At 33.8% G+C, this 22,979-nt stretch overlaps 1 protein-coding gene across 1 annotated transcript; it reads left to right on the top strand.

Annotated features, from left to right (window-relative positions):
• Positions 1 to 17,830: 17,830 nt before the first annotated feature.
• Positions 17,831 to 20,772, top strand: LOC131064207 (probable indole-3-pyruvate monooxygenase YUCCA9). The gene is made up of 4 exons (XM_057998266.2): positions 17,831 to 19,173; positions 19,285 to 19,533; positions 19,655 to 19,777; positions 19,897 to 20,772. Exons 1-4 carry the CDS (start codon positions 18,427 to 18,429, stop codon positions 20,170 to 20,172), a joined length of 1,395 nt encoding a protein of 464 aa, XP_057854249.1. The 5' UTR covers positions 17,831 to 18,426; the 3' UTR covers positions 20,173 to 20,772.
• The last annotated feature ends 2,207 nt before the right edge of the window (positions 20,773 to 22,979 follow it).

The following is a 22,979-nucleotide window of genomic DNA, read 5'->3' as shown; positions in this document are numbered from 1 at the left end:
GTTATTTTTAGAGAAATTAAGTCTCCTTCTGTTACATTGCAGCCAGAACAGACTAAAAAAGATGTGATTCAACTTCCTTCTACACCTGAAAGAGTTGAATCAAGACCCCTAGATAGGCAAGAATTTGAGGAGAGCTCGTCTAGCTCTGAATCTTCAGAAGAGGAGGAAGAACCTCCAACTCAGCTTGTTCAAAGGTCTACAAGACATAGACAACCACCTGAAAGGTATTCACCTGATGATTGGAGATGTATTTTTGCTCTGAATACTAGTGTGGATGAACCGAAATCTGTAGAAGAGGCATTAGGTATGAATGATGCAGAATCCTGGAAGATTGCTATGGAGGAAGAAATGGCAGCTTTGAAAAAGAATGATACATGGGATCTTGTACCATTGCCTGAAGGACGAAAACCTGTTGGTTGTAAATGGGTGTTCAAGAAAAAGATTGGTTCAGATGGAAGCATTGAAAAGTATAAAGCAAGGTTAGTTGCAAAAGGCTACTCTCAGGTTGAGGGTGTTGATTACGGTGAGATATTTTCTCCTATTGCAAAAATGACGTCAATTAGATTTTTGCTTTCTATTGCTACTGCTTATGATTTAGAGGTTGAGCAAATGGATGTGAAAACTGCTTTCCTTCATGGTGATTTGGAGGAAGATATTTATATGACACAGCCAGAGCACTATGTGGTGAAAGGCAAAAGTAATTTGGTCTGTAAATTGAAGAAATCTTTGTATGGCCTCAAACAAAGTCCTAGGATGTGGTACCAGAAATTTGATACATATGTGTTGAGTTTGGGATTTGAACGTTCTAAATCAGATCACTGTGTTTATTATAAATCTGATGGTGATCTTTTCTTATTCATTGCATTGTATGTTGATGATATGTTATTCATTGGTAAAGGGAAAGGTATGATTTCAGAACTAAAGTCTCAGCTCGCTGCTAAATTTGAAATGAAAGATCTTGGTGCAGCAAAGCACATTCTTGAGATGGAAATTAGAAGAGATAGGGCAAACAGAAAGCTATGGCTAGGCCAGAGTAAGTATGTGAATTCAGTGTTACAGAGGTTCAACATGCAAAATTGTAGACCATTGAGTGTTCCTTTTACAGTTGGAACGAAACTATCTGTTTCAGATTGTCCTACATCCCCATTGGAGATGGAAGACATGAGTAGAGTGCCTTACCAAAGTGCGGTTGGAAGCTTGATGTATGCTATGGTCTGTACTAGACCAGACATTGCCCAAGCAGTGGGAGTACTTTCTAGATATATGTCTAATCCTGGTAGAGTTCATTGGGATGCAGTCAAAAGAGTCTTCAGATATTTGAAGGGTACTTCAGAGTATTCTTTGTGTTATCATGGTAATTCAGTTAGAGACATGACTTCCCTTGATATCCATGGTTATGTGGATTCAGATTGGGCAGATGATATTGATAGCAGAAGATCCACCAGTGCTTATGTGTTTACTTTGTTTGGTGGTGCAATTAGTTGGATGAGTAAGCGACAGGCTGTGGTTGCTTTATCCACTACTGAAGCGGAGTATATGGCAACTACTCATGCTTGTAAAGAGGCCATTTGGCTTAAGAGACTGTGTTCGGATATTGGAATAAAACAAGGTACAGTGACAGTTTACTGTGACAGTCAGAGTGCAATTAGCCTAGCTAAGAACCCGACATTTCATGCCCAGACCAAACATATTGATATTCAGTATCATTTTGTTAGAGATATGGTCGAAGATGGTAGGGTGAAGCTGGTTAAGGTGGAAACTTTGATGAATGTTGCAGATGCTTTAACTAAGGCTGTGAGCACAGAGAAGTTCAGATGGTGTTCAGAGTCTATGGGTCTTATGGCCCCTAGCAATTGATTCATTGTGTTGACATTCCCTTCCGCTCATGCAAGGTGTTCGACAAGTGGGAGATTTGTTGGGAAAAATGGTGTCTCAACCTTGCATTTATGTGAGGTTACTATTTATAGTAAGTTTTTTATTTGAGCACAAAATGGTGCGAAACTCTCCCTGAAGCTTCTGGTTGGCTAGATAAGCATTCCGGTAAAGTTGCGTTGCAAGGTCACAGCTAGTTTTGAAGATATTAAAGTTTTCATCTTGGAGGGGTGCAATAAAATATTTAAACTTAATTTTGGGGACTTTAGAGGCTCCGAAATGCCCTGAAAAGTGGCCATAACCGGCAAAGTGGGTTACGAGGTGATAGAGCACTTCACGAGCTTTCCGGCGCTTCAAACGGTTCGTCAATCGGACACCCGGTTCTCAAGTTATGGCCTCCGGAAGTTTGTACTCCTGAAATAGGAAAAATAATTTGTATCGGATACATAAATGAGCTGTAAAAGGGAGCGACACGTGTTGATGTGTGCTTTAACATGTCATAGGGCATCTAGAAGGGAGATAAGGTCAGCTACACCTTATTGGGTGGTTTTAGCCCATGGTTTTGTAATACCGTTTGATGGTTTCTTGTATTGTATCTCCTATTTATGAGGTGTGTGAGATAGAGGTTGTGAGTAAGAGTCTTATGGCTATTGAGTTGCCTCTGAATCTCTTATTAGTGGTACTCCTGCGAAGAGCTTGCTCTGCAAGTATTTTGTAATCTATTTTTGATTGCTGAATAAAATATTGAGCTGCTTTTGGAGGGTGGGGTTTTTCTCCCAAAAGGGTTTTCCCCACGTAAATCACTATGTTGTGGTATGAATGCTATTATATCTATTTCTATTTTCTGTAACTGTTGTAATGATCTGAAAAAGTTTTGCATTACCCTCCTCTCAAGGTTAGTGTAGGAAGTTGTTTCCGCTACTTAACTTCCTTACAATAACATATGCATGACCCCTTAGAACCGCATATGACCCCTTATAAAATCCTAGTGTGAATGACATACCCCTTAGTCCATCACATAGTGTCTTAAGGGGTCGTATGTTGTCCTAAGGGGTCACATATGACCGCTTATAACATCCTACTATACATATGACATTCCCCTTAGGATAATATAGTGTCCTAACATATGACGTGTTAGATCTCTCTATTCTTGAATTTTTTATGTATGTCAAAGATTTAAATATGTACACATGTTAGATCTTTCTATCTCTCTGAAATATATGTTATCTCTAGATCTGAAATATATGTTCTCTCTCTCACTCACTGAAATATTTGAAATTTTTACATGTATTTTTTGAAAATGAAAATGATCTCTCTCTCTCATGAAGATTTATATGTATATAATCTCTCTCTCTCTCTCTCATGAAAATGATCTCTCTCTCTGCTTACGTATTTATTTTAACTTTATGACATGTACCTAGATAGATGGCATCCTAGGATATACCTTTGCAGGCTCCTGATCAGGATCCACCTTCGCAAGCTCGTGATCAGGATCCACCTGCACAGGCTCCACATCAGGATCCACCTGCATAGGCTCCACATCAGGAGCCACCACAACAGGATCCTCCACAGCAGGATCCCCCCTTGCCCGACATTGCTACTATTTTTCATTATAGTGATCAGGAGTTGCATAGGTTGAGGGCCATACTAGATGACCCTCATACTGATGGCGTGTACAAGAGTACATGCACATCCATTTTTGATAGTTTGCGGACATTAAGGGACCGCTTAGTATCTCATACCTCATTCTCACCTGAGGTTATAGAGGATATATATAGACAGTTGAGGAGTGAGGTGAGGGGTCCTTATTCTTTTGCTAATGTGGTGGGGGTGGTCTCAAAGGAGACCATCAAGGAGAGATGCTTCCCACAATATCAGGAGAAGAGTAAGGTGAGGGGATATCAGGTTACCAGATGTATCGACCCACTGGTTGCATCACTGATTTACCCACGATTCTTAGCAGCCCATGGTCGTTATCCTAATAACGACCAGATTCCATTATACTTTGCACAACAAGTATTTGTTGAGGTTCATTGTTAGATGAAACCAAACTACCTTGATATTCCAGGATATTATGGATAGGGGAGGGGTAGGATTGCTGATAGAGATGCATATCGTAGGCATGATAGAGCTCTGCCTAGACATAGGGACCTTGTTGGCCAGAGATTTCCTGCAGTAGTCCTAGCCATGGCACCCATAGCAGATCACGTTGTGATTGCTTCTCAGAGAGAAGCAATTCATAGGATTGGACATATTGCATCAGCAGCAGCCACCATATCTTCTAACAGGGTGGGTAGATATATGATGAGTCGACCACGTTCGCGATCATCCATAGATCATGCATCTTCTAGTCATGGGGGGGCTTTAGACTCAGATGATCAGTATATTTCTATTGGTATCCCCTCCCCAAATGAGGTAGTAGCTATAGTCGGAGGTAGTAGACATGTACAGATGTCACAGTATTTAGTCGAGGACCTACTACATGCTTATAGTTTTATTTCATCTCGACTTGGGATACCATTGGGTGATGTTAGAGAGGAGATTCTTAGAGATGGTCAGGCTACAACGGCATCGATGCATACCCCAAGGCAGTCACAGCATTCTCATCACTCTACGCATGCTCTAGGCACTGACCCACCTATAGATCACTTTGTTGTTGCAGAGGAGGAGCTACGAGCTAATCAACTCCATATCACAGATGAGGGCCGGTTGGATTCATTTGAGGAGGAGATACGAGCTGATCAGGTACATATCACAGATGAGGGTTTGGACTCATTTGAGGATCAGCTGAGAGATTTGAGCCATACTGGATTTATGGACATGTTACTACAGTCAGACACTTCATCCACGATGCCCACTCATCTAGTTAGTCCCTTGCACTCCTCAGTGATACGTACAGCTAGAGAGAGATATGCAGGCACGAGTGATGTTGTTGATATGATCACGGGACAGGATCAGACTATACAGCCTACTCCAGGTGATACACAGGTATGTACATGTACATGTGTGTTTAAATTTTTAGAAGATATGTATACATGTTGCAAATTTGTACTTGATAAATCTATATATATAGATCATGTTTAATAAATAATCTAGAGTTCTAAGTTTTAATTTGTAGATCATTTAAATTGATTGTGGACTAATCCTTAAATTGATAGTTAGCTCATGGCACTCCTTCCTTGAGCTCTAAGCATGTGCGTAGGAGAGATTCTTTAGATGTTGTTAGTGTACAGGTTAGTTATGGTTTTTGGTACATATATGTACATGTATGTATGTACATGCATGTTACAATTTATATTTAAATTTTTATTTAACTCTACTTGGATTTGATGTACATGCACGTCTAGAGAGATAGATATATTATATTTAATATTTAAATAAATTCTACTTTTGTAGGACTCCCCCTCAGATGGTCTCTCAGTTCATAGCCGACATGATCCCTGTTGATTTGCTCCAGACTTTATAGCTCATTTACATTTATCTTTTTATATACTTTCATATTATATATATTCATGCACGTACATGGAGTTTAGACTCTAGATTATACTTTATACCTAGTTTGTGTTTGACTCTAGATTATACTTTATACTTTATACATGCCAGAGTTTAGACTCTAGATTATACTTTATACCTGGTTTGTGTTTGACTCTAGATTATACTTTATACTTTATACATGGAGTTTAGACTCTAGATTATGCTTTATAAGTTTTATACATGTTTGATTATATTAGATTTATACATGTTTGATTATATTCTAGATTTATACACGATGTTTGATTAAATTAGATTTAAATACATGTTTGATTAGATTGTATATTTCATGCATGTACAATGAAGTTTAGACTCTAGATTATACTTTATACCTGGTTTGTGTTTGATCAGATTATACATGTTTGATTATATTAGATTTATACATGTTTGATTAGATTAGATTTAAATACATGTTTGATTTTCAGACAAAAGAGTATGTATGAAATAAACAAACTAAACTTAATAGGTTATGTATTGAATAGTTCACATGGTATGTATATTACATAGGTATGTATATTGTAGGTATGTGAGCTTCTAGGTATGTATATTGTAGTTAAATAGTTCACAACATGTACATGTCCTAATTCCATATTAAATATCAATTTTACAAATGTACATATTACATTCTAATTTAAATATGCATTTTTTAATTAAATACAAATACAATTACATACAATTAAACATGCACATTTAAATACATCCTAATTTGATATAATGTATAAATAAACTTAAAAAACATTTATCCTTTAGTTTCAAATGTTCAGGTTACTTGAGATCTAGAATTTATCTTGATTGTATTAGATTTATACATATTTGATTAGATTAGATTTAAATACATGAAATGATTTTCAAACAAGAGAGTATGTATGATTATACATGTTTCAAGATTTTCAAACAAAAGAGTATGTATGAAATGAACAAGCTAAACTTAATAGGTCATGTATTGAATAGTTCACATGGTATGTATATTACATAGGTATGTATATTGTAGGTATGTGAGCTTCTAGTTATGTATATTGTAGTTAAATAGTTCACAACATGTACATGTCCTAATTCCATATTAAATATCAATTTTACAAATGTACATATTACATTCTAATTTAAATATGCATTTTTTAATTAAATACAAATACAATTACATACAATTAAACATGCACATTTAAATACATCCTAATTTGATATAATGTATAAATAAACTTAAAAAATATTTATCCTTTAGTTTCAAATGTTCAAGTTACTTGAGATCTAGAATTTATCTTGAACTTACATTAAAATTCAATTCATGTGGGCTGAACCACATGTGTACTTTGGATTACTAAATGTATATATAGTTCATACCACATCAAGTGGTTCACAATTCTCTTCAATAACACTTAATATTTTGTCATGATCTTCACTATCTAGTCTCCACTTTTGAGACTGCCCTCGACGTGGAACTGTTTGAAGAATTAGGCCAACAGCAATGACCAAGTGACTATACTGATATACCTTGTTGTCAATTTGGTATTCAGTGAAATGAATCACATGTTGAACAATTTTAACTTGTTTGAAATATGTCCCTTGCACTACAACTGATCCTGCATGTACATGTATATAAGAAACATGAGAAATTAAAAAATTTCACATAAGTGATTTGTACATGTACATATTCAAATCAGAACTCAAACCTGTGGGAAATGACATTCCATCACTCATCTCAGATTTTGATAACTTCTTTCTCTCTTCTGTGCAACACAATAAATAATAACTAACACATTCTATATTTCCATCTTCTGCTATGACTGCAAAAATATCTCCTGCAATTTGACACAAGTTAAATAAATTCTAAGTTATATGTCATTTTTAAGGAAATGTTTACATGTATACGTCATGTATGTACCTTTTTTAATCAATCCTGAAATATGATCGTAATCACCAGAAATCAAAGGAATGTCTTCAAAGTTTTCATCCTCATTTGAATCCTTGTATGTGTCAGAAACATCTAGTGGCACCATTTTCCATTCACTAACATATCCAAGCTCTTGGTTCTTGCAATCAACATAGTTTTTGAAAATGCATTCAGAACAAAAACATGAATAATCCCTAGTGTATAATGTCCATGGGCGATTATCTGTACTCATGACACAATGCAAAGATCTTGTCCTTTCCACACTCTTGCATCCATGCATTGATTTTCTATTCACATCTGCAAAATGTACATGTGTACAAGAATGTACATGTAGATCAAGTTGTTAAATTAAAAAAAATTAAATAAAATACTAAAAGAGAACACGTACCAGTTATCTCCCAAAACACTCTATATGGAATGGGCCTGTATGTTCTCGATGATGATTCCCCAGGATAATTAGGTTGCTCAAAGTGTTTCTTACACCATTCAACAACATCATGTGCATTTTCTATATGTTCTCCTATGTACTTTATTTGATGCTTTCTTAGAGCACGTTTGATACAAGCTCTTGCACCATCATGTTCACCCTTTCCATGACCACTCTAAAAAAAAATCCAAACATGTGGTATTTTGTCATTTTGATGATATCTACATAGTGCATAAAATGGCCTCGAAGATTTGAATTGTGTCACACATCCATCAAACCAAACAAAATGTTTCACTATTGTTATGCCTCTATCTTTCAAATATTCAAAAAACTTCTTAAAGAAATGTTGTACAAAAAGTGTGTCATGCTCCTTATCATCACTGATATAGAAGTGGTACTCTTTCTTAATGACATGATTTTCAAATGTACTATCAACACCATCCAAATTCATCTGTGCATGTCGATAACACACATGCATGAAAATAGTGATTTGCTTTGAAAAGTAATACTCTAATTGAATCTCTTTTTGATGTGCAAAAGAGTAATTCTCTGCGAAGTCAACTACAGATAGAATAGTTCCAAGTGGGAAACTGTCTCTTAATCTTTTAAATTGTTCTGCTTGCCACTTGGCAAAAAGACCATGGCATATGTATGGTTTTATCAACTTATGAAAATTTTCCATAAATGTTCCAATAGGTATTTCCTCTTCTACATAATCTAGCCTTGTAGATTCCTTTCCAAATTTTGTTTCAAATTTTTTGTACTTGTAACTCTTGCAATTTACCATCTTCCTCATGTCAGTATCTTCATCTCTCAAAGGCAATTTAGCCAAGTCCTCGCATGTTCCACAAATTCCTCTTATGCAATTTATTTGACTGGTTGCATTATCATCTGATTTATCACATAAGATGGATGCTATGAATTGACTTCTTCATTTAGGAGGAGCATTTTCATAACCATCATTATCTTCTCTAATCTTTCGAAACACCTGATAGTACAAGTCAAATTCGATGTGATAATGACAACAACAAGTTTTGAAAACTTTGTTTAACTTCACATAATATGGCCTTAACTGTTCAAACATGGTTTGTCCAATCTTTATATGAGGGTTTGTTTTAGTAAACAATACATACAATTCATGTTTTGTTGTGTCTATCCAATGTTTTATATGGAGATCATAACGATCAGGACCAATCCTTTGCTTGATAACATCTCTACTATTTGATGAAGGGTGAGTATTATTATTCCAAAAACTTGTCACAAAGTTCCTAACAACATCTTCAATTCTATCAGAACGAGGAGCTCTACACATAATTGCCCAATTCCCTTCTGAGCTAGTATCATCCAAAATCTTTCTCCTTTTAACATATTTAGATATTGTCCTTCTACTAAAACCAAACTTAGATGATAGTGAAGAGATTTGTCTTTTTTGAGGCAATATTTCATTTACTAAAGATGTCAACATCACTCTTCTTGAAATGGTCTTATCTAGTTTTCGAGATTTTTTACCAATGTTCACCAAACCTTTCTTAACATTATCAACAATAGATTTTTGTAGTTGAGAAGATTTCCTCTTTTGACTTGTTGTATCTATACCCAACAATTTCATTGGATCTATTAAGTCTTTATGAGTAAGTACAATTGATAACAATTGAGCTTTTTCTAGTGTAGTATCAAGATTGTTGAAATGAGACGTTATTTCTTTTCCACTTTTATTCATTAACCTCCTTGTAGTATGTCTAGGTTCTTCACTGAGACGTTTCAACTCATCCACATCCATTTCAAGTAAATGATCTAAATTTTTATAAGAAATATTTCTCTTCACCTGTTTAGCTAGATCCACAATATGCTCATCCATATCAGTGGTAGGAGGTAAGGAGCCTGACCCCTCTCCTTCAAAGGTCTCCATTGGTTCAACTTGGACAATCTCCTCCCTATGTTCATCAACTATATTGTGTTCTTCAATAGGTTCGTTTGCCCGTTCTACACATAATTTAAGCTCGTTTGTGTAAGGTTCTTGAATTAATCAGAGATTATTCAATTAGGATTAAGAATAGGGGTGAATTTGGCTTAAAGCTTTACATGTTAAAATTAGCCCATTCAATTTGGTTTATTAAATTTAATTACTTTCAGGACCTTATTGTTATAACTCTAATTAAATTACCTGTTTAGGTTTAAAGTTCAATTTGTTCTCAGGGTAGGATTAAAGTTCAATCTCTAATTTTGAGCACTAATTTAACACATACAATAAAATTTTGATAAATTAGAAATTCCAATTTTGAAAATTAAAAGTACAAATATTTTGATGCATGCATACGATAACTTAGGTGACCTCATATTAAAATCAATATGACCACATTTGAAAAAACATTTCACAACTAATATACTTAACTACCCTTAAGATAGATATATTATGTGATATTAAAGGACCTATCACATGAAATTACTTGTACATGTAGATTAAATATTCAATATATATAATTTAGAACCTAGAAATTATGACATAATAGGTCTTATTAATTTTATGACTTAATAGGTCTTATCTATTATAAATGAACTTAATTATATAGGAGAAAAATGCAATTACACAACAAGCAAGTTGATGGAATTTGAAATTTGTAAATACACATGTATTATCTCAAATTAATTATGCTTTCCAATTAAAACGAAATTATTTTTAATCCTATTATTTCCAATTAATTTAATTAAGATTTTTTAAATTAATTTTCATTAAAAATATTAGATAAAAAATATTGAGTTCTAATTAATTGATACGTAATACATATTAAATTAAATAGAAATAAAATTAAAAATACATACTTGCATCATGATATCTTTGTCTTCTTTGTTCTCGATATCTTTCTTCCATTTCGGGAGAATAATTCCTTGAAGTCTTATTTTGCCTTCTCTTCTTGTTCCCCATGCTTTTACAAAAAACCTTCAAATTATTGCCTTCAAAATAATTTTCAAATGTCTTCTCTCATCCAAAAATGTGAATTATTTTAATCATTTGTGTGATAAAAAATGAAAAAAATTATGGACATTTATATGACTCCACAAATGAAAAAAAAAACAAAAAATGTGTTGGCCAGAGTTCGAACAAAAGCCGACAGTTAAAAATTGTTGGGTTCGCTCGAACATGTCCGTTACAAAAATGTGCGTGCCAAAATCGATCTCATTGGTTCGAGCGAATTGGGGTTCACTCGAACCCTTTTGGGTTCGAGCGAACCCAATTCGCTCGAACTGGTGTTCATTCGAACCTTCAAATTAAAGGTTTCTCCCAAAAAAATTCAGAGTTCTGAAGAAATAATGACTTCGGAGCTTTGGTTGAAAGCACGAATGAAATAATCTTGATAACCCAAAAATATTAGATGGTAGTACTCGAAGCAAGCTTTCCAACAAGTATAATTTTGTTATATTTTGAATTTATTATGTTCTTGTTTTTTTAATTTTATGAAAAATTGGTTTTTCACCGAACATGAACTTCTCTATTCAACACATTGGAAAAAATAAGAAACTAATTCAAAAAAATTCTGAAAAATATCTATGCCCCTGGTATTGATGTCTTCTTTCTAACAAAAAAAAAAAAAATGAATTTTGATTTATATAGAACAAGTTATGTGTTCAAACGTAAACCTATGTTTGAATTATGACTAGTCGGACTTCAAAACTTTATAAAATGAAAAATATTGAACATATCACTATAAAACCAAATGTAAGCCCTGGATATTGATGTTACAAACCAAAATTTGAAAGAATTGAGTTTTTATCATTTATAGAAAAAAAGTTATGCATTTCGAGAGGCACATCACTCTTTAAAAATGTAGTTTGTTGTAAAAAACTACTTTTCGAGGGAGATGGAAAATTTTTTAAAAAATCCTTCAAAAAAATTTGAAAAAAATGTATATAGAATCTACAAACAAAATGCTAGAAATCTCTAATTTACATCATCTTCAAATTTTTGATAGTTTAAAAGTTATAGTTCTCAGAAGTTGAAGATTATTTTAAAAATGTACATCTCAGTGTCAAAAGTGGCAAAAAAGGGGGAACCATTATTGTGAGTTCACCCCATTCTACACTCTTATGAGAATAGTTGATGTTGTCATTTATGGCAACCAACTGGAAAACATTTGTCAACCCATCGGCAGTTACCGACACCAGCAAAAGACTTCTACATACACTGATAGGCACTTCACCGGTAGAGGCAATAATGCATACCGACACTCAAGTCGACATGGAATAAACTTTGTTTATTGTTTTATATTGTAAATATCTTGTGTACAAGCCGACATGACATATTGTAACAGACTCATATATATGTATGAGATCTTATAGGTCATTTTGATGAGAGAGGATATATGAAAGTGAGAAAATAGATGATATTTTGGATAAGGCGATAGCGAAGGTTTTGGTAATAGATTGAGCTTAAACTGGTACTGAACCTGGCATAGTTGATGCTGATCTTAAGCAGTACATTGTATTGGATTTTGATAATCCATTTTGTAAGTCAGTAAGACTTCTATTTTGTGGTTGAGCTATGAGCTCTAGGCTGCTAGCCTTCCTGCATGTGTAGGCCCCTCATTGTAAGTAATATTTATTCATTGGCTAGTGAGTGAATATTGTGGGTCACAAATCCCACCGAGTTTTTTCCCACACCAGGTTTCCTCATTAAATATCTTGTGTTATGGTGTGTTCTCTATGTTGTCTCTGCTATTCTTATTTATTGCATTAATTCTTATTTACCAGTATACTGTTTTGGGATACAAAGTTCTTAATAAGTTTAAATATTCTTCTAACCGGTCAGACACTGATTCACCCCCCCCTCTCAATGTCTTTGGGACTGTCATTGATTCTAACAGAGCACATATAAATCATCAAATATAGATCCATCATCATATCCAATACATTCACGAAAAGGGTTAGTACATAGCATGATACCATGAAATCATCATAAAGTAGACTAAGCTAGATCAATATAATCCTTTGATGTACAAAAAGACAAGATGAATCGGGGAGGGGCACTCCAACTATGGTGAGACCCATGACACATCGAATTACCTTCCACAAATCATATCCGGACCAAAGGTAGGATTACCATGAAATATCACAACTCGTTCATATAGGATTGACAAAGGTTTGACATCAATGACATCTGTAGACACCTAAAAATGTCTCATTGATCATGTACTAATTATTCTTCTAATTGATTAAATAATTATTTAATTATTTAATTATTTAATTAAGTTAATTAATCTTATTCTTCTAATTTCATATTTCCTCATCATCTTACTAATTATTCTATTTCCTATTATTTAATCATTTTAATCATTTTAATTATTTTCTAAATATTAATTAAATATTTATTATTTAATTAATTCTGTTTAATTTCCCAATATAAATAATCTTTATTATTTAAATAAATTAATTCTCATTTTCTATCTCAATCCTATCATCATCTAATCATTAACCCTTTTTATTAATTAAATATTTATTATTTAATTAATTGTGATTTTATCCTTTAAATTAAATAATCTCTATTATTTAATTAAATTCAATTTCTAAATAATTAAATAGTTTCTTTAAATTATTTAATTAACTAATTAATTCTTCCATTTCTAAATCCCCAAATTCTAATTTCATTTAATTTCTTATTCTTCTAATTTCTTCCGAATTCAATTACATGTGCATGATTTCAAAAATCAAATTGAAAATCAAAGTCAAGTTCTAAATATATTCAAATACTAAATTGAATTAAATAAATTCAATTATTTGAATAAATTTCATGCAAAGATTAAATTGAAAATCTAAGTCAAAGTGCAAGCACATGCTAAATTAATTAAGTAAAAAATCAATTAATTAACTAAATCATTTATCTCTCCAGTCTCTATTTTCATCTTCTAGTTCTCTTGGTCATCTTCTTTATTTCTTCCAATCATTCTTTTTCTTCTTTCAGTTAGCTTTTTCTCAATCAGTTGACTCCTTTAATCTATTCAATCTATTTTGTTTCACCTCCAAGTTAGTAGTTCAACTATTAATCAGCATGTGAGCTCACCTGAGTTCCACCTCTTGATCAATCTGTTCTACCTTTCAATCAATCTTCTCCAAAAATCTATAAATTGAGCATTCAATCTCCATTTTCAATCCTCCTTCTCAATCTTGGACAATTTCCTCTGAATCACGAATTTTGAATCTTTTTGTCACTTGCAGAGAGCCATCATACCACAAAGAATAGAAGAGAAATGGAAGTTATACGCAGTCATGGAATAGGGAGTCTTTAATTGATTTCATTTATAGTTCCTATTTTGCTTGATTGTGTTATTTCATTGTCTGTTTGTTAGAATTCTTTGATTAGATAGAGATTCGTGATTTCCCTTTGATTCTAATTGATATTTTATAAGATGAATTTTACATGCACACAACATCCATATGTGTTAACACATTATTACTCACATTTAAGAAATGAAACATTCAAATTCAATACTCTAAAATAAATTTAGATTTGCATACTCATTTTAGGAGCATTTGCATGGTTTATTACACATATTTCTAGGGGTTGATCTAGACGAACATATCTCCTCACAACATAATGACAAACCCTTTAAAAGTATCATATAATACCACTAGCCTCAACATATAGACTATTAGATTATCTTTGGAAGTCTATTAGATTATTTTTGCAAGTCTAGGACATTTTTTTGGGTGTAGATTTGACCTTAAGCCAAGAACATTCAGCCCACATAATTTAAACAAGTTGTAGATTTCCTAATGTGAGCTACATACTATCATATATTCTATTTCTAATCATGAGGCATCTAAAATTCAACTCATTAACAAAAGTATTCTTCTCCAAGGTTTGAAAATAGAGTTCAGTACCTTTATTACGTTGAAGGTGTTACCTTATTTTAGATAGACAACCTCTCTTTGATCATCAACGATTTGCAACACTTAAAAAAGGATGCAAGACAATGGGAGATATCTCTATCATTCAAATTTTAACCATTTTATATTTCCTTCACCGCATTCTCATTTTCCTTGTTCCATATTTTTAATTTTGTTGTTTTTATCCATGATGGCCCCTATTAATATGTAAAGACAATTGATTTTATGCTTCCATTAAAGTTTTTAATAAAAATCTTATTTTCATCAAATTTTAAAAAAACAATGATAAATGATTTTAACAAAACCATAAAGTGCTAGGGTGGGGCCATGTTTGATTTTTTAAAATTATAATAGTATACAATAGTATTATTATTATATATGTAATAATGTATATGGTATGATAATATAGTTAGATATAATATTAATACAAATAATTTGATTATTATTATCAATTAACAATTATAATGTAATTTGATATTTAATATTATAATAATTGATATTAAATTTTGTTAGATATTATTATATAGTAAAATTTACTATAATATTATCTTATTAGTATTATACTATATTATCGTTATTATATAGTATATAAAAAAATTATTAAAAAATATTATATATAATTAATGTTATTTGATTTATAATATATAACATTATACTAATACTTTAAATATATTCATTATTTATATATCATAGCTTATAATATATAAATTAAAATTATTTATTATTAAGTATATCATTAATATTTATTATATAATACGTTATGATTAAAGTTATCATATTATATTGTACTTTTATCATTAATAATTGTGCTAGAATTTTGTAATAAGCATATTATATATATTATATATTATCAATAACAAAATATAGAGAGAGACACAAAGAGAAAGAAAGGTAACTCCCTCTCTCTCTCTCTCATTTATCTTTGCCTCTCTCCATCAATATTTGTTTATCTCTCCTTCTCTATGTTTGTATATCACTTTGTCTTTGTATCTCCTTCCCCCCCTCTCTCCTATTTATCTTTCCCTCTATCCATCAATATTTTTTTTTATGTCTACTTCTCTATGTTTGTATATCTCTATGTCTCTCTATCTCCCCCCCCCCTTTCTCTATGTCGAACCTTATATTCCCCCCTCTCTCTCTCTCTCTCTCTCTCTCTCTCTCTCTCTCTCTCTCTCTCTCTCTCTCTCTCTCTCTCTCTCTCTCTCTCTCTCTCTCTCTCTATATTTGTGTGTGTGTGTATCCTTTTCCATCTCCATCCCCATTCCATCTCTATCTCTATCTCCTTACCCATCTCCCTCTCGCTTCCCCCTCTCTCTTTATCCATATTTCTCCCTCCCCCCTCTCTCTCTCTCTCTCTATTTCAAATATAACATGGGCATGTTGATAATGGAACCTGATTATCCTCCTAATTTAGAGGCGTTTATTTCATCCATGTTTGGATCCCTGTTAGTGGATTCAGAGTGGACATGAAGCTATCACTTCTCCATTGAGACCTTTTTTGCATAAACAACATCATTATCTAAATGGCCTACAAATAGACCTCATTTATTGATATAAGATAATTGTTACAAGTGTATGCACTCATACTTTAGTATTTTACTATTTTACAATTCACATGCCCAAAGGCCATTCATTCCATTGATCTAATATAATTGTTACTTGTGCATGCGCTTCACTTGATTGGTCTAGTTTTAGGGAAATAGTTATTTTCCTTCATAATTAGACATAATTCACCATTGACAATATATGTTTTCGATAGATTAAGTAGGGAAGGAAGGGAAGGGCCTTGAACTCATTTGAAAAGGTTAACCATAGCATAATAGAGTCATAAACAACAACAACAACAACAACAAAATTGGCTACCTAGCCAACCCAAAAGTTACAAACAATAAAGAAACAAGAATACCATGTAAAATTAATACAAGACACAAAAGCCAACTAACAAAGATAGTTCCAATATTTCGACAGGGACTCCATTGAATCCTACCCACAAGTAGCCTCTAGATAACGCTTGGTCTTTTTCTACTTCTTGCAAGTTTTTTGTTGTTCGATAACATATGTTATTGCTAGATATCTACATTAATAGTTGATAGTTACATCTACAAAGCCCACATATTTATAAAGTTTTTGTAAGTAGATGCAAAACTTGAGAGCGATATACAAATTTTTCATTGTCTACCATTTAATGCTTTATAAAGTAGAGGCAAAACTTAAGAATCACATGAGAAGTTTCCACTGTCTATCATTTAGAAGCGAAAAAAAAAAAGAAAAGAAAAAAATTAGGTTTGATCTTTTTGATAGATTAAGCAAGGAAGGGTCCTAAACTCATTTGCAAAAAGTTAACCACAGTGGAATAGAGTCACAAGCAACAACAACAACAACAACTCCCTAGCTAGCCCAAAGCCTAAGAACAACAAAGAAACAATAACACTACAAAAGTAATACAAGACACGAAAGCCATTTAACAAAGATAGTTGTGATTTTCGACAGGGAGTCAATTGAGTCCTCCCCACAAGCAGCGTCTAGATAACGCTTGGTCTTTTTCTACTTCTTGCAAGTCTTTTGTTGGTCGATAATATATATTATTGCTATATATCTACATTGATACTTAATAGTTACATCTACAAAGCCCAAATATTTATAAAGTTTTTACAAATAGATGCAAAACTTGAGAGTGATATGAAAAGTTTCCACCATCCACCATATAATGTTTTATAAAGTAGAGGCAAAACTTAAGAATCCTATGAGAAGTTTCCACCATGTGTCATATAATGCAGAGGCAAAACTTAAAAATCATATGAGAATTTCCACCATCTATCATATAATGCAGAGGCAAGACTTAAAAATCATATGAGAAGTTTCCACCATCTATCATATAATGCTTCACAAAGTAGAGGCAAAACTTAAAAAGTATCATATGAGAAGTTTGTCTCATATAATGCTTCACAAAGTAGAGGCAAAACTTAAGAATCATATGAAAAATTTGTACTGTATAATGTTTTACAAAGTAGAGGCAAAACTTAATAATCATATGAGAAGTTTCCACCATCTACCATATAATGTTTTACAAAGTAGAGGCAAAAGCTTAAGAATCATATAAGAAGTTTCCACATCTATCATTTCCAAGTGAAAGAGTGAAAGAAAAAGGAAAGCAAAATAAATAAGGGTCTTTTTCAGATCTACAGTATTAAATGACAAGACTATCTCTCATACTTCTAAAATGTACTTGAAACACAAGCGAGGAAGAGGCTTTGGGTTGCCATAAAACCCTCACACACTTGTGATTCGAAGTAATGGAGGCATTAAAAAAGTTTGGGTATTCGGAAAGAGCACCGGCCTGGGGTTCTGGCGGCGCACGCTTGAAACGTCAACGTCAACCCGTTGTCCTCCTCTGCTTTTCCTTCCTCTACGCCAGTCTAACAAGCCTACACCATTACCGGTCCCGTTGTTCCAAGAATCAAAATGTATTTCCTCACATTAAACAAACCCTAAGATTGTGTGGCTCCTGTAGAGCCTACAACTCCTCTAAACAAGCCTGGATCCACAGGGAGTTAAATAAAAACGTTCTATATCTAGACTTTTTTCTTTGTTTGATCGCTGCAACATTTGTTAGCGCCGCTATTCCTCCATCACCACCATTACCTACAACAATACCTCCGTTTTGCTTTACATCTTTTTTTAAAACGCGATCCTTTTCTTTGGGGCCTTTCTTTGGTTTGATCTTGGGGACGGTTGGTTTATGCTTATATATCCAACGCATGCGCAATACCAACGACTAAGTTTTGTAAGAAGGAGATAGTAAAAAATTGATCTGCTGCTTGAAACGTTGATGTTATTGTCTTGTTCAGCATTTCTTTGGTACTACGTAGTTGCCATGGCGGTTGCTGCGAGTGTGAATCTTTGCTCAGAACAAAGTGGGAAAGAATCAAACGACCATTTTTTGAAGAAGAAGAAGAGGAAGTGTGTTTGGACAAAAGGGCCTGTAATTGTAGGGGCAGGGCCTTCAGGGCTAGCAACAGCAGCCTGCCTGAAAGAAAAGGGAGTCGCGAGTGTTATACTAGAAAGAGCAGATTGCATAGCTTCATTATGGCAGCATAGAACTTATGATAGATTGAAGCTTCATTTGCCCAAACAGTTCTGTGAGCTGCCTTTAATGCCGTTTCCGAAACAGTTCCCTGTTTACCCTGACAAGTACCAGTTTATTGAATACTTGGAAACGTATGCGGCGAGATTTCATATTTGCCCTGAGTTTAATGAGTCGGTGGAATCTGCTTTCTATGATGGGACTTGTGGGTTGTGGAGAGTGATGACTGTGAATAAGAGGAATGGGATGGAGACAGAGTATTTTTGCCGGTGGTTGATTGTGGCCACCGGAGAGAATGCGGAAGCTGTGGTTCCTGAATTCTCTGGGAGTGAGTGTTTCCAGGGAAGGATTTTTCATGCGAGTGGGTATAAAACCGGGGAGGAATTTGAAGGACAGAATGTGTTGGTTGTTGGGTGTGGGAATTCGGGGATGGAAATGTCTCTTGATCTCTGCAACCACAATGCCAATCCTTCCATCGTCGTCCGCAGCTCTGTAAGTAGAAAATGGGTTATGTAATTTGGTTGATGGCGGTGGTTTTTGGTGTTTTTAGAATGATCTGATGCTGAACAGGTGGCAAATTGTTTTGGTTTTGAAATTTTTCAGGTCCATGTTTTGCCGAGAGAAATGCTTGGGAGATCGACTTTTGGATTGGCGATGTGGCTTCTCAAATGGCTGCCGCTTTGGGTGGTGGATTTTCTGCTGCTTTTGTTGGCTTGGGTGATGCTGGGCGACACTAGCAAGTATGGTCTCAGGAGGCCTGGGATGGGGCCTCTGGAGCTCAAGAACAAGTGTGGGAAAACTCCTGTACTGGACGTTGGAACTCTCGCCAAAATTAAAAAAGGGCAGATCAAGGTACTACACAGAATGTCCATTTCTCTGTCTCTCTCTCTGATTATCAGATTTTTTTATGCTTGTGGTATATAAACCAAGAAATGGAATCTAATGGGTTTATTATGAATCTCTGTTTTTACAGGTATTGCCGGCAATAGATAGTTTCACATCTCGCGGAGTCAAATTTGTAGATGGGCAAGAGAAGGATTTTGATACTGTGATTCTTGCTACTGGATACAGGAGCAATGTGCCCTCTTGGCTCAAGGTATACAAAACGACCCCAATCAACAGCCCACTTCCAGTTTCCTCTTCTTTGGCCTGATTCCAACGCAAGATTCATTCATTGTGTTTTCTAAATCTGATCTTCTTTCTTCTCTTGTTTAGGAATGTGATTTCTTCTCAGAAGATGGGCTTCCCAAGGTGCCCTTTCCCCATGGATGGAAGGGACAAACCGGTCTGTATGCAGTGGGATTCACGAAAAAAGGCTTGCTGGGTACTTCAATGGACGCCACAAGAATTGCAGAGGACATTTGCAATTTCACGAAAAAAGGCTTGCTGGGCACATCAATGGACGCCACAAGAATCGCAGAGGACATTTGCAATTCATTGGGGAAAGCAGAAGCAAAGCAAATTGTTATCTACAACAAACCACCCTGCTGAACTCATCCGAACTTCATCCAGAGGCAAAAATTTTGTATTCCAAAAACCACCAGAGCGTGTTGATTATGGGGTCCGCGCACATACACTACCCAGCTCGGCGTGCAAACAAAAGACAGAGTTTAAAATCAGAAGATGATCCATCCATCGCTGTTGTACTCTTCTTTTCGTACAGTCCTGCAGACAGACCGCTCAATTTTGGAAGCCCACAAGAAAAGGGACCTGGGCTTTGCCATATACTAAGCAAAATGCTTTTTTATCAGGAGTTGACGCAGAAGCAGACACAGATGCAGAAAGCATCAGAAAATCTTGGGACCCCTGTACATTATTACCAATTTTTGCACAGGATCTTGCCTTAGAATAGAAAAAACCAAACAGAAAAGGCCAATCAACCTAAACCCCCCTTTTTTCCTTTACTGATGGCGTGTGTGTTTTGATTGCTTGGGGATATGAGAGCTGCCAGTGGGAATGGGTGATACTGATGAATGTCTCTCTCTCTCTGCTGTATACACTTTAATTAACCATTCAACTCTCTGCTTTTGGACTTGTGTAAGAGAGGTAAAGGTGTCTGTACATTTTTTTATTGGAATCATTTTATCTCTATCCCATCTTTTGTCCTTTTTATTTCTCTGGTTTCTTTCTCTGCGAGCAGTCCTTTTCCACTCTGGTATCATTCCCAAATGATGGTAACTATTGAATGCTGCGTGCTGTCAATTACTCTACGAGCCATCTTCTCTGATTCCCCCCCATTTCCTTTCCCGTCTCCCAATTTTGCTGGCGTATTAATAGAATCACATTTTCAACGTATAAATCCCGCATGTGAATGAATGTACGATTCTGCATCAGTTTTAGTAATCAAAGGACAACAGATTTTATCAGCTGCAAATTTATTACATTGTTTTGTTTTCCCGGCAAATCTCTAAAATATCAGCTCCGTATAAACGTAATATCTTAGTAAATGACGGCCGGCGATCCTCCTTTGCGTACTTGTAATTGGCCTAAAGCAATTTGCTCCCTAATATTTGAGGCGGTTGATAATTATGAGATTTTTTTAAGTTATTCTCCATGAGAATTCATACAAGATGAGTCTCATGCCAATTTTGAGATTGACAACGATGAATTTTTATTTTCTTGAGGTATTTTTGATCAGAATGTTTTAAGATGGTCTTTAAAAAAAAAAATTGGTTTCAAATAAAGAGAATTTAGAATTTGGAAGTGCGTACTATATGTTCACAATTCGATTCGAAACGTGAGATTCAAATGGTAAATGGTTATGCGTAATTGTTATCTGTCATAATCATGGACTTTAAAAAGTAAAAAATGGTCTCAAATAGAGGGAATTTAGAATTTGGAGGTGCCCACTAGATGTTCACAATTCGATTTGAAACATGAGATTTATAAGTACGATTGAATCTAGAACATGAAGTGTCTTTGAAAACCAATCTAAAAGTATTATGGAATAAAGATTTTATACATAAAATATTAAATTTGAAGATTGAAGTCAATAAGTGCCCAAAAAAAGTTAAATTAACACACAAAAATTTTATTTTCTTGATGTGACATGTTATCATGGAAGGAGAGTGTTCTAAGATGATGTCTTTAAATTTATATAATTTAAGATTTCCGTTTGTAGGGGTCATGTGTAATTGTTCTTTGTCATAATCATGGACTTTGAAAAGTGAAAATTGTTCTTAGAAAGAGGGAAGAACTTAGAATTTGAAAGTGCGGACTACATGTTCACAATTGATTTAAAAGATGAATCTACATGTTTACAATCCGATTTAATAGATGATATTATAAATATGATCTAATCTATAATGTGAAATGTCTTGAATACTAATCTAAAATTATTATGAAACTAAATTTTTTTAGATAAAAATATCTAAATTAAAGATTGAAATCAATAAATGTCCCATAAAATAAAATTAACACTAAGAGCACATTAACCACACCCATAGAAAAGGACAAAAATATAAGAAGTGAAAGAATTCAACTTTTACAAATTTTACTTTAGAAAACTCCATTTTTATAGTTCTTTAATCCGTCCAAGGAACAGCCCTTATGAAAAAATGTATGAAACCACTTTCTATAAAAGCGCCTCTTACAAAAAGTATATTCAAATTGTACTTTCTTTAAAATTTTTATAAGATGCATCAATAATTTTTATAATGGAGAGAGTGTATTCAATATGATGCCTCAACTTTTTACTATGTCCTTTTATAATAGTCTCAAGAAAATTACACATTCTCTACTTTTGACACGAACTATGGTGCTCTCAAGCTTTTATTGAAAATTGTGAAAATAATTTTATTTATATTATTACTGTTATTTCATATTTATTTTTGGTCTCAATTTATAATTTTTGTTTTTGATTTCTTTTTAAATCTTTGCTATTTTAAGTTTACATTGTCATTTTATTTTTGTTTTAATATAAAAAAAAAAAAATGATCTTGTAAGCATTTTTTTTATTAATTAGGTAATATTTAGGTGATTCTTAATTGTTAAATATTTAAGTGGTTCTATTAATACATAAACACAATTGGAAACAATTTGATAGAATAGGCCACAATTGTCATTTCTTATCATGTTGATGGCATGGTATCATTGTATGTGTTGGCACCCATCTTATATATGCAATATTGCTTCCTTTGTGCTCTCCTAGTTTGCATGAGTCTTACATATGCAAAATTAGCCAATGTGACGTTTAATATTGACCAATACAATACTTTGCATTAGGCTAAACCATTCACTTTTAAGGCTAGTCTCTAGTCCACTAATGGTGAGTTCCATATATCTTGTCTATAGGTGGA

Source organism: Cryptomeria japonica, chromosome 6 (assembly GCF_030272615.1).
Source record: "Cryptomeria japonica chromosome 6, Sugi_1.0, whole genome shotgun sequence".
Classification (NCBI taxonomy): Eukaryota; Viridiplantae; Streptophyta; class Pinopsida; order Cupressales; family Cupressaceae; genus Cryptomeria; species Cryptomeria japonica.
This window is presented reverse-complemented; position numbering and strand designations above follow the sequence as displayed.

Bases quoted from the DNA above. Each gene is read 5' to 3' on its own strand.
- LOC131064207 (XM_057998266.2), top strand. From the start codon at position 18,427: ATGTTATTGTCTTGTTCAGCATTTCTTTGGTACTACGTAGTTGCCATG. The intron at 19,174-19,284 runs GTAAGTAGAAAA...GAAATTTTTCAG, and splicing joins CCATCGTCGTCCGCAGCTCT to GTCCATGTTTTGCCGAGAGA. The intron at 19,778-19,896 runs GTATACAAAACG...TCTCTTGTTTAG, and splicing joins ATGTGCCCTCTTGGCTCAAG to GAATGTGATTTCTTCTCAGA.